The 16231-nt window shown below is 37.2% G+C and overlaps 1 protein-coding gene across 1 annotated transcript; it reads right to left on the minus strand.

The window, feature by feature from the left end:
- Positions 1-1547: 1547 nt before the first annotated feature.
- LOC107589192 (liprin-beta-2-like) lies at positions 1548-13693 on the minus strand. The gene is made up of 4 exons (XM_016277557.1): positions 13595-13693; positions 9479-9684; positions 1702-1788; positions 1548-1595 (listed from the first exon to the last, which is right to left on the minus strand). Exons 1-4 carry the CDS (start codon positions 13656-13658, stop codon positions 1548-1550), a joined length of 405 nt encoding a protein of 134 aa, XP_016133043.1. The 5' UTR covers positions 13659-13693.
- Between the last annotated feature and the right edge of the window lie 2538 nt (positions 13694-16231).

Genomic DNA, 16231 nt, shown 5'->3' on the forward strand with positions numbered 1-16231 from the left:
AATGCTCTAGAAACCACTTAGCAATGCCATAGCAACCAATTACAATATCTTAGCGACCACCTAGAAGCCCTAGAAACCACCTAGTAATGCCCTTGCAACAACCCAGACACCCTAGCAACATCATAGAAACAATCTAGAATACGCTAACCACCTAGAAGTCTTAGCAACCACCTAGCAATGTCCTAACAACCATCTAGAATATCATTGCAACATCCTAGAAGCCATCTAAAATACATTGGCAACCTAGAAATGATCTGGCAATGCCATAGCAACCATCTAGAACAGGGCTAGGCAACTTCGGGTCCTGGAGGGCCACTGCCCTGCAGAGTTTAGCTCCAACCCTAATTAAACATACCTGCCTGTAGCTTTCTAGTGATCTTGAAGAGATTGATTAGCTTGTTCATGTGTCTTTGATTAGGGTTGGAACTAAACACTGCAGGACAGTGGCCCTCCATGACCTATAATGCCCAGTCCTGATCTAGAATATCATAGCAACTGGCTACCAATCACATAGAAGCCCAAGACACCACCTAACAATGCCCTAGCAACCAGTCAGACACCCAAGCAACATCCTAGAAACCATCTGGAATACCCTAGAAATCACCTAGAACCACATAGCAATGCCCAAGCAACAATCTAAAATACCCTAGTGACCGCATAAAAAGTCCTAGAAACTGCCTAGCTATGCCCTAGCAACCATCTAGAATACCCTAGTGACCAACTAGATGCCCTATGTGATGAGTGGGGGCGGGGCCGAGAGCCGTGGGAACGGAGCGAGGCCGGTGGAGTAATTGATAATGAGCGACACCTGCACCACTCACCGGCCTCGAGTCCCAAGGAGGAGATCCGGAAAGATAAAAGGAGGAGTTACGACAGTGAAAGACGAGAGAGGACCAGGCCTGGATTTATTTTGTGTTTTGTGTGCGGCAGTCGTCTGTGAGAGGCTGCGCTTTACTTTCATTTTGTGTTTGTTTATTTTATTAAAGTTTTGTTCAAATGTTCGCCGGTTCACCTTCTTCCCGTGACTACGAACTGTGTTACATTGGTGCCGTGCATTAGCATTTACTCCACCGCCCCTCTCGTCACACCCTAGAAACCACCTAGCAATGCCATAGCAACCATCTAGAATACTCTAACTACCTAGAAGCCTTAGAAACCCCCAAGCAATGCCCTAGCAACCAGCTAGAAGACCTTCAATATAGAAATATTATCATCTGTGGCATTTTTTATGGCATAAAATAATTGACTGATATATAAATCAGCAGACACATATTCTGGACATATATTTACTGTTAAATCAAAATGTCGGCTTTGGAAAAATCTCTGTTAAATGAACACAAACAAGCTTGCTAGTTTACAGTAAACACATACCGTTCTAAAGCTGATAATGGCTACACTCTCACTGTGGTGTCCACCATTGTTGCTTGGTAAAATGTTGAGAAACCCCCTAACCTGTCCAAAGTTTGTCCCATAGCTATGTGATCTACAACCATTCCATTGTGCATTAGACAGGCAGCTGTGTCACCCTGGGCTGCAGCGCGGCAGTGTCACATGCCTCTCCGTTCACAGAGACACCACAGTCCCCCGGTTTGACCCTGTGAGGTTTTACAAGCATGTTGGCTAGCTGTCTTCTCATTGTGTTGACATTGTGACAATTATGTTGCGTTGAAATGCCTTGGAGGCCTGAGTTAAATATCTCACCTGGAGAACCAGAGACTCTTTGTCCCCTTCTAATCTCGCCAGCCGCTCTTGATAGGTCTCATTGTTGCTTGAGCACTGGAGGTTAACCTGTGGAGACACACATGTACATGTGTTTTTACACAGAGAAGTCTTCTGGATTGTAAGTACATTTTGATCACTTGAAGTGGCTGATTTCGTCATGAGGACACAAATATCCTCAGTGTGGGTTGTTTCAGGTTATACTCGCTTTGTGGGGACATTCAGCCCAGATAGCAAAACCTGAATCACACACACCCACACACAGGTTTCCATGTTTTATGGGGACATTCCATAGGCGTAATGGTTTTTATAATGTACAAAAATGTATTTTCTATCCCTTTACCCTAACCCTAAATATACCCCTTACATAAAACATTCTGCTATTTTAGATCATTCTGTATGATTTATAAGCTGTTTTCCTCATGGGGACCAAAAAATGTCCACACAAGGTAAAACATTACTGGTATTTCTTTACTTGTTGGGACATTTGGTCTCCATAATGTAGGGAATACCAGGTACACACACACAGACAGAAACTGAAAGTCAACAGAGAGGTGTGCAAGAGGAGGAGCTAACCTGCTTGTCCACTTTTTTGAGAATAAATGGCTTGCTGCCAATGACAGAATAAACTTCAACAAAGAGAAATACGCAAGTAAGCCAAATACATTTACGTAAGTGTTGTTTTAAAGGTGTTAAATGACATGCTGGCACCAAAAAAATGAACTGACAGCTTTGACAATAGAAACACAATAAAGGAGCTCATTACAAATTAATGGGGTCATTTGCATAAGGTTTGAGGGTCACAATAACAATGGAAAAAGAAAACAGCATGTTGTGCCCCAGGGTTGAGATAGATAGGCAAAGACAGACAGATAGATTTGAAATTAAAATGATCATAATTTTCCAGCTAATATTGTGTGCACAATTCAAATGGATGTATGCATGGCTAGACAGACAGAACATATACCAATTTAGCATAACACATTATGGTCACACTTTATTTTAAGGTCCAATTCTCGCTATTAACAAACCATTAACTATGACTTTTGCCTAAATAAATTCCCAATTTGCTGCTTATTAGTAGTTAGTAAATGTTAAGTTATTGGGTAGGATTAGGGATGTAGAATATGGTCATGCAGAATATGTGCTTTAAGTACTAATAAACAGCCAATATGTTAATAACAGGCATGTTAATTAACATCTAGTTAATACTGAGAATTGGTCCCTATACTAAAGTGTTACCCAAATTATCATAAGCTGAAAAAAGATTAATGATCAAACAAATCTTCTGTCCATCTCTTCAGTCTATATCAGCAAAAAACACGTCAGTAAATACAGCATGTCGCAGAGTGCGAGATAAGACACTGTCACTTAACGTTACTTGTCAGCACTAAGCTAGCAGAGCTAGCGCTTGCCACATGGATAATCTCTGTCTTTTAAAAGCTTTTGCTGTGTCCTGGGCTGTCAATTCTCACAATAAAGCTGTCTACTCAGGGTTTGCAGGGCCGGCTGCCTGGAGGAGTTACAGGGTTAAGCTTGTCTAAAGGCAGCGCTCAGTCCTCACACATGAGGCTTTCACTGCATGATAATTGCAATCCACAGCAAATTTAAACTTAACCCGAGGTTATTTATTTCTTGGGAAACAGGTAATGAGAAAAAAAGTTTGATATCAGAAGAAAAGAGTGTGATATCATTTAATGTGTTAATGTGAGGAACTCAAAAGAACTTAAAAGTAACAGTATAATTATTATTTATGAAGTGAGGGAAAGAACTACAATCCCATAAAGCATTGCTAATGATATCTTCGTATTAAAAATTATGAATAAATATATTCATTTAACGATGTTAATCATGTATATATTTAAATACTTAAATACACGATCAACATCGCACTGGTTCATGACAATATACTGATTGTTAGAGATTCTCTGCAGAATCATGGGTAATGTAGTTTTTCACCAGGAATTCCACTACTGAACATGATTATTTATAAAATAATGTGGACTGATGGCTTCAACAAATGCATATACCATTGATTAATAACCTTCACAGTAGTTCTGTCGTTAACGGTTTATAAGTTATCATTAAAATCAGTTCCCTTGTGGATAAAATTAATGGGATTTTTACTTTTGGAACCGACTGTTGCCATTCAGTGGCGCTAGTGGTTCATAAAATACACTTCAGCTTTAACCTGGAAACCATAAACATCAACTGGAACATGAATTTACAACCCAAACCAACAGGAAGTGACTTTGTCTCCTTGTTTCAGAAGTCCACTACATGTCCTGATCTATAGTTAATTTAACATTTAGAGCTGAGTTCAAACAGTGAGATTCAGGATGCTCTCTAGAGCACCAGTTCAATTGATTACCTCACCAGAGAGATGTTTATAAGCAAGACAACCCAGAGGCCCAGGAATTTCCCCCTTTTCATGTCCCACTGCCTGCTTGCAGAACTGTAAACGCCTGAAATTACTTCAGAAGAAACTACAGCGATCATTATTATCCCACTGTCCAAGAATGCATGACAATATTGAGAGTTCTACAGTACAACCCCTCCCTGCAATACAGTAATGCGTTCCATTCCTCTTCTAAACCACCATTTTATACTGTTACACCTTGTGAAGTTTAATTACTGTAATGTCTTTCTTACTTTGGAATGTAATGGCTGGTTGATTTTTTACAGTGTGTACCTTCCTGCAACGTTACAAATACCTGCCCCATATCTGGCTTACTGCAATCCCACAATGTCTTGTAAACCACATCAACCATGGCAAGCAAGCTTTTCAAAGCCTCTTACACTTTAAGAACAGGTGTGCATATTGATGTTCATACCCCCACGATTAAATTGAATTTTTATAGCTTGATTTACTCCTCCAAATATCAAGTGTTAGTTAGTGAAAGCGTTTTTGTTTGTGTTCAAGGGCATGAGCTCAGAATCATTGAAGCTGGACAGGATAAAAAGTGCTTTTGTACTATTGCAAATCACAAGCTCCCGGCACGCATCCTTACCAGCACAATACAGCCTGATGTTTTGAACAACAACAAACAGTTCTACACAAATCTAACCACTCCATATCAGTCTGCTCATCCGAGTAACAGAAACCGCTGCTACTTTCACGTCTCTAATATCACTGCGGACTCACATTTCATGCAACTGCTGCCATCTAGGGTTATTACAGTTAACTTAAATTAAACTATACATTAAACTGAAAAAAAAAAACTTAAACATGTTTCAGCATATTTTCACTTAGTTTAACTGTAATATTAATATTGTAATGTTGTGTAATATTGTCATGGTGTTTGTTATGTTGCTAGGCCGATTGTTTTGTACATTTTAATGGACTATTATTTTCTTACTGGAAACTTTAAGATAAAATACAGCTAAAGATTGTAAAATAATTTAAACTCATATCAGTATTCCATAACAAATTTTGCAATAATGACTGGTTGACTGTGCATGAGAGAAAAGGAAAATAAAAAACAGTGAGTAATAAAAGATTAATGGATATATCCATAAAGTGGATAACTTACAGTAGAAAGCATACATTTCAACCTACCTTTTTAAGCCAAGTGAAATGCTTATAAAAGTCAATTTCCTTTTCCATGCTGAAGGCCCATCTCGACCCGTTGTAATAAAGGAGCGACTGCAGCGGCTGGCTGAGATCTGAGCTCTGGGTTTCAGTGACTGTTCTGCCTGTTTTACAGAGTCGCCTCCTCCTCCTTCTTCTCCTCCTTATATTGGCTGCTGAAGACAGGAGCTCTTAACATGCACAAGCAACTGCACAAACCTCATTTCTAAAGCCAGACGTCTATCCGAGACCCCCTGCATGTGCTGCCGAGCCAGACACTTAGATGTTCAGTGTGTGTGTGTGAGTGAGAGAGAGAGAGAGAGAGTGTGTGTGTGTGTCAGATGCAAAACATAAATCCACAACTTCCACTCCCTGATGTTACATGCTCCAAAACAACATTCTACTCCCTCTTTCACATGCGAAAGGCTCTATATTTGTAATATTTTCTCTCAGCTTTTTTCTTTTCTCTGTGTGAGATAGTGGCTCTAATTAAGTTCCAGTGCAAGTCTGAACCGAAACAAGCCAGTGTCTCTGTTTAAACACAGCTAAAGAGGGAGAGCGGGACATTTAAAGTCACACTGCCTCAGCACTCTTCCATCTGTTTTTACTCAAGACTGCAACCCATTAGTCCAAAGACCCTGTTTCCTGTGGAAGACATCCATCCATTTCTATGCATTTTTTGTTTTACAAGCAACCCTGCTGTCCAGTTGTCTCCTTCATGGACAAACACAGCTGAGGGAAAGACTGTGAAGGGACTGACAAGCACAAACTAGCCTGTTTAATGCTAGATAACAATATAACCTTGTGATCTTGTCAGGCCTGCAGGTTAACATGCCACTGTAAACTGCTGTAAACAATCATATGCTGAAATTAACTTACGTAAAGGGATTGTTTACTCAACATGAATATTCTGTCATCATTTAAGGCATAGTCACAATATTCTTTACAAATTCACTTTTGTGTTTCACAGAAGACAATCCTACAGGTTTGGAACAACATGAAGGTGAGTAAATGGTAAACTATCCACGTTTTCCCTCAAGTAACTGCAATAATACAAAATGCTAAAACATTCAGTATGGGCCTTGTGATGGTTACCAGGCCTGAGATTCAACCAATATGCCACACCATTCCCATTACACCCTCTTAGAATTGCCTCGCTTTGAGCATTTCCTTTTAGCGTCATTGGGAGTTTTGTGTACTATGCAGAACAGTGGGGATACGGACACCCTGGGGACTGTTGTCAAAAAGGTTAAATACCTGCAGATGAAGTCAACAAACGACACATTGGCTATTTTGCATTGACTTTTGGTGTATTCAAATAAACTTTTCCCATTCTAAGTCTTCAAAAACACATTCTTCTGAGCGAGGCAGTCTGTGATTATGTCAGCTATCAAGCATTAAAGGTTCCACCCTGAGATCAAGTAGGGACGATGGCGTCTTATTAGTGCAACTTAACCAGAGCTTTGAGAGTTCAGCTGCACCTGGCAAAGTCTCTGATGCTGACAGCTGTGAAGCTGGAGATACACCAGACACACGTGCATACACAAACAAGAGTAGACATTTAAATACTATCAAACAGACACGCTTTACCTACAGAAGCTCAGACAGGTCTCGGGGTCAGGTCAGGAGATGAACAACCTCTCTTATCTCGTTTCTGCAGCTGCCCACAAAATCCCTTATGTGCATGTAAACATGGGCCAGATAAGTAGTGTAAGAACAAAGCGTAATGCAGCCCCTTGATCGGACTTGATCGCATTTCCTGCGATGTTTTTACCAGCTGTAATTAGGAAGCATTAGTTTTTTTGATCCCACTCAGACACAGCTCAAAGGACTACTGTGTTGTAGGAGGATCCTGTGGATTTTTAGGAGGCCCCAATAAGATGCGGTCACATTAGCGAAATTTCATGGACAAAAAAGATCCATTATCTAAAGGTAAAAGGATAGTTTACACAAAAAAGAAAATTCTGTCATCATTCATTCACCCTTCACTTGTTATACACCTATGAGTTTCTTTCTTCTGTTGAACACAAAGTCAATGGCTACCAGCAACTGTTTGGTTACCAACATTCTTCAAAATATCTTCTTTTGTGAAACTCACACTGCTTTAAAGCAAGAAGCTTTGCAGTATTAAACAGTGTAAGTGTTGCTTTTAATTAGAAGAAATAAACCGGACGGGATTTCCATGTCAAAGAAGGCACCTACCCATTACGTAATCACCACGGACCAATGGTAGTTCGAAGGTGTTTACTAGCCGAAACAAACTTTTTCAAACAGACGTCATTTTGACCTGATTTTGTTCGAAATGAAGTGACAGTAGTTTGTTCTTCAACTTCGCTTGAAATATATCAGGGCCTTTAATGTGAGCGCAGCTTTATGGTCAGATCCCTGCAAAAACAAGGCCCTTGATTGATCCTTGAGCTCCACCAACAGGTTGCTTATGCACTTTCTGAGATTTTCTATGTTCATTGACCAAGAAATCACCACAGGCTACTGATGAGAATCATGTGCAAGCATTTTCCATCGGGATACACAAATAACTGTCTAAATTAATCTTGTGACTGTTTTTGCCAATAACGAATACCAGCAAAACAAGAAAAACACTATTCTGAGAAAGCAAGTATGCATGCATTGTCAGGTTACAGATCAAGAAAATAATCTAGTTAGTATAAGCTGTCAGCAGAGCTGCCAGCCGCAGACTTACCCTAGAGGAGATGAAGCTGAGCTAAAGGTGACCAGATCGTTTTAAATGCAGAGCAAAGAGAAAGGAGAGAATGACTGCATGGAGAGAGGGATATGAAGGGAAGAGAGGGAGAGAGGCAGGAAGCACAGCCTCACATGTCTCAGAGGGGATCTGAACTCTTTTAAAAACATCCAAGCAACATACAAGCACACGCACGCATGCAAATGCTGGGCCAGAAACTGCCTCTGGGACACATTAAGTACAGACAAGAGTCTGTACTTAAAGGTATAGTTCACTCAAAACTGAAAATTATCATAATTGTTATTATTCACTCATGTTGTTTCAACCCTGTAAGCTGTTATTTTTTTTTCATTGGAACGCATAAGGAATTTTTTTTTTAAGATTCTTCAAGCAGCTCTTTTTTTAATACAGTGACAGATCCGATTAAAAAAAGCACCATAAAAACAGTTCTTAAGACTTGTGCTCACCACGTTTGGGTCAGTGAAATCATTCTTTTGAGTCAATTTTTTTAAATGAATTGATCGACTAGGTTCACAGTTCTAACCTTGAGTTGAACAATGAACAGCTGATTAGAGGGGAAGATTTTCAGTGAATAGTGATTTTAATTTTAATGATTTCAATTTGTTCGTCACACAAAGAGATTAAATGACTGAAGAGGACTAAGAATATAGTGCACAAGTTATATGCACACAGTGTTCTTATTGTGTTAACTAGTAAAAATATTTTTTGAAGATGTATATGTTCATTTGCAAATTCATTTGTGTAACTTAAAGTAAAATGAAAACTGAAAACATACAAATAAAAAGCCAATTTAAAATATTGTATATGGACCCCCTTTGTGAACGCTTTATTGTGTTTTTTTTTCCTCCTTTGTTTATATCTTTGTCATTTTTTATTCTACTTTTGTGTTCCTCTGAAGTAATAAAGTTCAGGTTTGGAACAAAAACGAGAGTGAGAAATCAATGCAGGAATTTTCATTGATGGATGAACTGTTCCTTTAAGACTAAGTATAGCTGCTTATTGAATAGTCTTAACACTTGCGGGGTCTTTTTGCTGCTTATAATCCTGACACCACATTTACATTTAAAAAAGTTTTGTTTCCAAAACATGACAAACACAATATGAAAAATGTTCATTTATCATCTGAGAAACATGTTAACATCTGTATCACTGCACGGTGTGTGAATATTTATATGAAGAAAACACTATCCAAATGCTGACTGAAAACTTGAAGATGGCACCAGGCTAAACAGAGAAGCTCAGGAAACATTAAACATCAAACTCCAAATATAATGATTGCTCATGAGTTAGTTAAGAGTGAATGAGCTGACTTGAGTTGGAAAGAGAACACTTGTTAAGTGAATTAACTCTGGCTAAGGCTTATATCAGCCAGTATAAAAACTGACCATTGTTCCTGAATAACTGTGATACTATTCCAACATAAAATCCACAAACAATTTATAGGCTTTCACTTTCAAGTGCCTCACCGATTCTTTCTCCAGCCACTCAATGAGGGCCTGTGCGGTGGTGCAGGGCAGCTGGGAGCGCAGGGAGTTGCGGTCCTTGTCCCCGGCCTGCAGCTCCAGTGCCAATCTCAGCTCCTCAGCCAGCTTGAGAACCGGCAGGGGCCCGACGCTCACAGGAGAGCCCAGATCATACAGCCCGTTACTGAACCCCACCGCAGCCTTGGAACCTGCGGAAAGAAATATGAAATGGACTAAATAAAATATAGAAGAGGTTAGGTCTTTGGCTTAGTGGTCATATGCTCATATGGGTGACAGGTTCGAATCTAGCACATTTTAAAAATCCATTCCTTTTTTTCTTGTCATGTTTTTTATTGTATCATAGTAGCAAAAAGCATGAGAAAAGCTACAATCTATGGTACAGCTAGGGCAAAAAGTGACTTGAGAGGAAAAACAAATAGTAAGAGAGCAGGGGAGATGCACCATCACGCCATGTCATACATCATCACACCATATTAACCATCATCACCCACACCACTGCAGCCACGTGTCGCCTCCATCATCTAGCACAACAGTTCCAACCATCCCCATCTGGATACTATGGAATGAGACGAAACTAATTTACAGGAACATCTGGAAACCATCAGGATTCTATAACACTTTAAAAGTGTATGATGACATTGTTCCATTATTTAACGCCAGAACAGTCAGAACAAAGAGGCTCACAGATGACAATGGAGAAGGGTAGTGGTGTCAATTTTTAGCTCATTACACAATATTCCATTAGTTTACATGTCCCGTTAATGTAAGATTTGTATTGTTTCTATATGTCATTACAAAGAAGATAAGTGGGTGGACTAAAGTGGTGCTAAGAGTAATGAGAACAATGCAAATAAATGCTTTTTGTATGCATGCAAAGAATGTGAGACAAATGTACATAACTGTTTATACAAATGAATAATTTGTGCATTCAGGTGCAAGTGTTTTGCTTAGCTGAAGGCATGAAATGACCTTATTGGTTGCATTAATGTAGGGGTGGGGGTGTTGTGCTAGTTACTGAAACAAGCAGTGCATGGAGGGATGCCCTAACAATGCAATTTCAGCTGTAAAACAAAACAAAATAAAATAAAATAAAGATATTTGAAATTATTTGAAAAAAACAAAAAAAACAATAAAGAGACAGAGTGGAATATTTATTCTCGCTCAAGCTATTCATTATCCCTTAGGTTTTGATAATCAAAAATCACCTAAAATAACAAAACAAAACAAAAACTGCTGGAAACCGGAAAGTCTATTAACCACATATATAAGGCTAGAATGCTAGTTGTTGGATCATCTTTTTCGTAATCGAGATGTTCCATCTGTCACCAGCAGGTGGAGGCATTTCAAGAACTTTGAGCAACTCTTATAACAACACTTCTTCATTGTCATGAGTCAGTTAACAGAGCAGAATCAAAGAGACACAACATGCCTGTGGTCATCTCTCATCACACCCTCCTATTCTTAAAACACACAGACAGACACTCATTTAAAGTCTAGATCCAGGATTAGCCGCATGGTGTGACATCTGATTACTAAACATTAATGGTTTCAAATGATTTAAATTCATAAGCAATTGATTTATAAGCCTGTGCTATTTGAAGTCCTGAATGTGTAATATTTGGCACATGTAGCCTATTCAGAGCAATTATAACTCATGACTTGCAGGACTACACAGCTAATAGACCATGTGTGGTATGCAAAATGTTATAACACGGTACAATTAAGTTTATATTATGATAACATATCTCATTATATTTTAACTGTAAATGCAATAAATTGGTTTATGTATTAAATAAACACATAGTATTTCTTATCACGTACCAGCTCAGTGAAAAAAAAAAACATCCAAATGGAGAATACGAAAAGAATCAATACAAATAGTTTAGTGTAATTAAAAAGATATTATTTTACACAATAAGCATTTATTTTCAAATATTCAATATGTCAATATACTAATGTTCAGAAGTTTTGATATATGTTTTAGGATTTATATTATTTTTTGAAAGAAGTCTCTTATGCTCACCAAGGCTGCATTTATTAGATTAAAAATACATTAAAAGCACTATGAAATATTATTACAATTTAAAATAACTGTTTTCTATTTGAATATATATTTTTATTTATTCCTGTGATGATAAAGCGGACTTTTCAGCATCATTACTCTTGATCCTTCAGAAATATGCTGATTTGCTGCTCAAGAAACATTTATTATTATTATTAATGTGGAAAATATTTATTTTTTCCAGGATTCTTTGATGAATTCAACATTCAAAAGAAAAACATCTATTTGAAATTAAAATTGAATTTTGTAACATTATAAATGTCCTTACTGTCACTTTTGATGATCACTTTAACATACCCTTGCTTCATAAAATAAATAATTTCTTTCTTTCAATAAATAAATAATCTTACTGATTATCCCACAAATATGAGCCCTTGTTTTTTTAGATCACTTCTTATTTTGCTCTTCAGTGTGACCTTAGGTTATGTAACTGATTAATGTGGAAAATATTTCTTTTTTCCAGGATTCTTTGATGAATTCAACATTCAAAAGAAAAACATCTATTTGAAATTAAAATTGAATTTTGTAACATTATAAATGTCCTTACTGTCACTTTTGATGATCACTTTAACATACCCTTGCTTCATAAAATAAATAATTTCTTTCTTTCAATAAATAAATAATCTTACTGACTACATTAGAAATATGAGCCCTTGTTTTTTTAGATCACTTTTTATTTTGCTCTTTTTATCCCACATTAAAAGTAAGCAAGCCAACATTGTTTTGCCTAAAAGTTAATGGCAGTGTGACCTTAGGTTATGTAACTGAATAAATAGTGTTTATCACAGATTTTGTCACAGTGAATGTCTCCCTACGGACTGGCTGAGTCCACTGTACCTCTCGCTGTCTCGCTCAGACAGCAAACCGCACGCTTCACTCCATCCCCCAGCCTTCATTTGTTGACTGCCCACATTAAACATTTATCCTCTATTAGTTAAATCATCTTGGCAATCACTGAGCTTGCTTGAGGGGCAACACAGCCCCCACATTCTCTCCTTACCCAGCCCTGTTAAGAGTTTCCCCTCCAAAACTGGCTGCTTTGTTATAAAATGTTGTGCTGAAACAGTAGTGCACTCATTATGTAGCTTGATTAATAGCTTAATGTTTTAACATTTATCTACTGTACAGTACATACCACAGGGCTGTCTATAACTAAATACAATTCAAATTTAAAGAAAACGAATGACATGATATGCATTATATAGCATCATATGAATATTTCTGAGACAAGCCCCCAAATTAAGATAACTTACTTAAGACACTACAAACGCATCATTGAACAGATGCTTTACAAAAAGTCCATATATTGTTTTATATACAGTACTTACATATAAATGGAATTGTATATTATATATAAAATAGAAAGAACTATATAAATATATTTTTTAAAAACATCATTAATAAATATTTAAATACATTACTAAATGTAAAACATAAAATAAAAAAGAAGCTGAACTCATTTAAAGATAAAAATCAATACTAGTTAGTATTGAAATATAATATAATATTAAATACTGAAAAACAAATTATATATATATATATATATATATATAAAAGTTATTATTGTATATTATTTTTAAAGACAATTATATAATTCTAAAAAATATTCATATATTAACTAATTCAAGCTATACAAAGCTTTTTATGCAGCTTTACCTTTGTTTGGCAAGTGCTTTTCTTTCAAAATATCCAACACCATGTAATCCTTTCAAAAAGCTTCACACATGCAGCGTTGAGGGAATCCAATTAGTGTGTATAGATCAAGAGATACATTGAAAAAACATTGTATAGGAGCAGAGCCTTATCTGATCGCTTCCTGAAAAGCAGCCAATCAGAAACAGACTGCAAAATTACCTTTACTTGACCCATTTTTCTGAGAAAATACAATTGCTATTTTGAAATATCCTGTTTGTTATTCAGTAAAGAAGCAATGGACATAATTGTGGACCAGATCATTGCTATTTGGAAGAATGTGATCCATGCACAAGTTCATCAGGAGGATTTCAAATCAGCTTGAAGCTAAATTAAAGTCTTACCAGCAATAATATCATCCATTTGTTCCAAGGCTGCTTCTAACATGTGACTTGCATCTGAGGCCATGGCGCCAGCCGTCTACTGCATCTGCTGGTTTGCTTCTCAGTGACCTGCAAAAATGTGTCATGTAATTATGCAACATAATGAATAAAAGTCACAATTACAGTTGCTGGGAAAGTGCATTTCGAAATTGAGGGTGGAATAAAAAAATGTATCTTGTGTGTGAACCAATCCTATGAATCTTATCTGACGGCAAGTAGCAGCTTGGTGTGTTTCTTCCTGTACTGTAATGTAACTTGACATTACATAAATTCCCTTGAGTAAATGTGATTTACAACAACATCTAAATACAAATCATACTGTCCACTATGAGAAGGCTAGATTTAGAAAATGCCACTAGAAAATTTTGTACGTGTTTGATGGCAAGCGCTCTGAAGCTACAGGATAAAATGGTCTCCATATTAAGAGCTAGTGTTTTCCCAAGCGTTAACCTCTGACTCTCTGCTTTGATGTATCCCTAGGCAGGTTGACTTTCTCCCTGCGGAACCTCAGTGATGGAGAGAAATTTGAGAATAATTAAGCCTGTCAGGGTCAAGTTTCACCCTATTGTCATGCCTTGTGGCATGTGTAATACGCACATTCATACATATATTTAGGCTCACACACATAAGCAAACACAAACACAAAGAGGCGGCTCTAAATTATGAAAGCCCGTTTCCACCTTACAGTTAAATTGCACTCACATTTACCATTTTTTGGCTAATTTTTGCAAGTGAAATACAGTCATTTCAATAGGAATCCACATAATTGGGAATTTCATGTGAGGGCAAATGATTCCAAGTTCATCACACAGATTTGCAGCATCTTTTGCACAATGCAAAAAATGAGTGCAATTTTAACTGTAAAATATTGTAAAAACACTACGGACTGTTGTGTCTTATTGGAGAATGATAATAAAAGTGAAAAAATCTCCAAAAACGACACTTGGGGGTAAGCAACTACCTAGTAACCACCTAATACACTTTAACAACAGCATAGCAACACCCTGGCAATGGTTTAGAATACCTTATAATAGTAGTGGTGATTTTTACAGGTGGTTCCTCTGAAAAAATAAAATCTAGTTTATTAATTTATTCATTCTTATAAGAGACAAAGAATGATTTATATTAGAAGGATGTCAAACCACACAAAGATATTACATTTCATAAATGTCAGGCCACATTATGAACAGAACATTTAACTTACTTATACTCTTGTAATTGGGCGGCACGGACACATGCCACTCGGGTGGAGGATCACAAAAGACAACTGTCCAGGGCTAGAGGGGGCAAGTCCCACAATGCTGTTCTTTATGTAGCTTAATTTAGCCTCACACGTCAAGAGAGTGTTGACTCTATTCGGGGCGTTGGGATCTTTCACTACTGAAACAATGTAATTGAAACACACAGCGCTATAATCACAGCCCTGATAAGAATGTGAATATAAGCCTTCAGTTAAATGACAAGAAGAGATGAGTGCAGCCTGGTGCTGTTCATTAATAGATAGCATAGCATGCTTTTAAATACCAGCAAAAATGGAAAATCCAGTACACACACCCAATTATTCAAGCAGATAAAGGTGTGTAGGCTTTCTGTCATGTGCTATCTGCCATAAAAAAGGAGTCACATCTTATTTGATCACGCTGATGAGGCATAAAAGTTATTATTGTATATTATTTTTAAAGACAATTATATAATTCTAAAAAATATTCATATATTAACTAATTCAAGCTATACAAAGCTTTTTATGCAGCTTTACCTTTGTTTGGCAAGTGCTTTTCTTTCAAAATATCCAACACCATGTAATCCTTTCAAAAAGCTTCACACATGCAGCGTTGAGGGAATCCAATTAGTGTGTATAGATCAAGAGATACATTGAAAAAACATTGTATAGGAGCAGAGCCTTATCTGATCGCTTCCTGAAAAGCAGCCAATCAGAAACAGACTGCAAAATTACCTTTACTTGACCCATTTTTCTGAGAAAATACAATTGCTATTTTGAAATATCCTGTTTGTTATTCAGTAAAGAAGCAATGGACATAATTGTGGACCAGATCATTGCTATTTGGAAGAATGTGATCCATGCACAAGTTCATCAGGAGGATTTCAAATCAGCTTGAAGCTAAATTAAAGTCTTACCAGCAATAATATCATCCATTTGTTCCAAGGCTGCTTCTAACATGTGACTTGCATCTGAGGCCATGGCGCCAGCCGTCTACTGCATCTGCTGGTTTGCTTCTCAGTGACCTGCAAAAATGTGTCATGTAATTATGCAACATAATGAATAAAAGTCACAATTACAGTTGCTGGGAAAGTGCATTTCGAAATTGAGGGTGGAATAAAAAAATGTATCTTGTGTGTGAACCAATCCTATGAATCTTATCTGACGGCAAGTAGCAGCTTGGTGTGTTTCTTCCTGTACTGTAATGTAACTTGACATTACATAAATTCCCTTGAGTAAATGTGATTTACAACAACATCTAAATACAAATCATACTGTCCACTATGAGAAGGCTAGATTTAGAAAATGCCACTAGAAAATTTTGTACGTGTTTGATGGCAAGCGCTCTGAAGCTACAGGATAAAATGGTCTCCATATTA

Source organism: Sinocyclocheilus grahami, unplaced genomic scaffold (genome assembly GCF_001515645.1).
Source record: "Sinocyclocheilus grahami isolate Dianchi unplaced genomic scaffold, SAMN03320097.WGS_v1.1 scaffold113.1, whole genome shotgun sequence".
Lineage (NCBI taxonomy): Eukaryota > Metazoa > Chordata > Actinopteri > Cypriniformes > Cyprinidae > Sinocyclocheilus > Sinocyclocheilus grahami.

What these genes read in the sequence shown, in the direction of transcription:
- LOC107589192 (XM_016277557.1), bottom strand. Translation starts at nt 13,658, where the DNA reads ATGGCCTCAGATGCAAGTCACATGTTAGAAGCAGCCTTGGAACAAATG. An exon ending in AGTGGCTGGAGAAAGAATCG is followed by an intron (nt 1,789 to 9,478) that starts GTGAGGCACTTG and finishes GTGTCTCCACAG; the next exon opens with GTTAACCTCCAGTGCTCAAG. An exon ending in AAGAGTCTCTGGTTCTCCAG is followed by an intron (nt 1,596 to 1,701) that starts GTGAGATATTTA and finishes AAAACCTCACAG; the next exon opens with GGTCAAACCGGGGGACTGTG.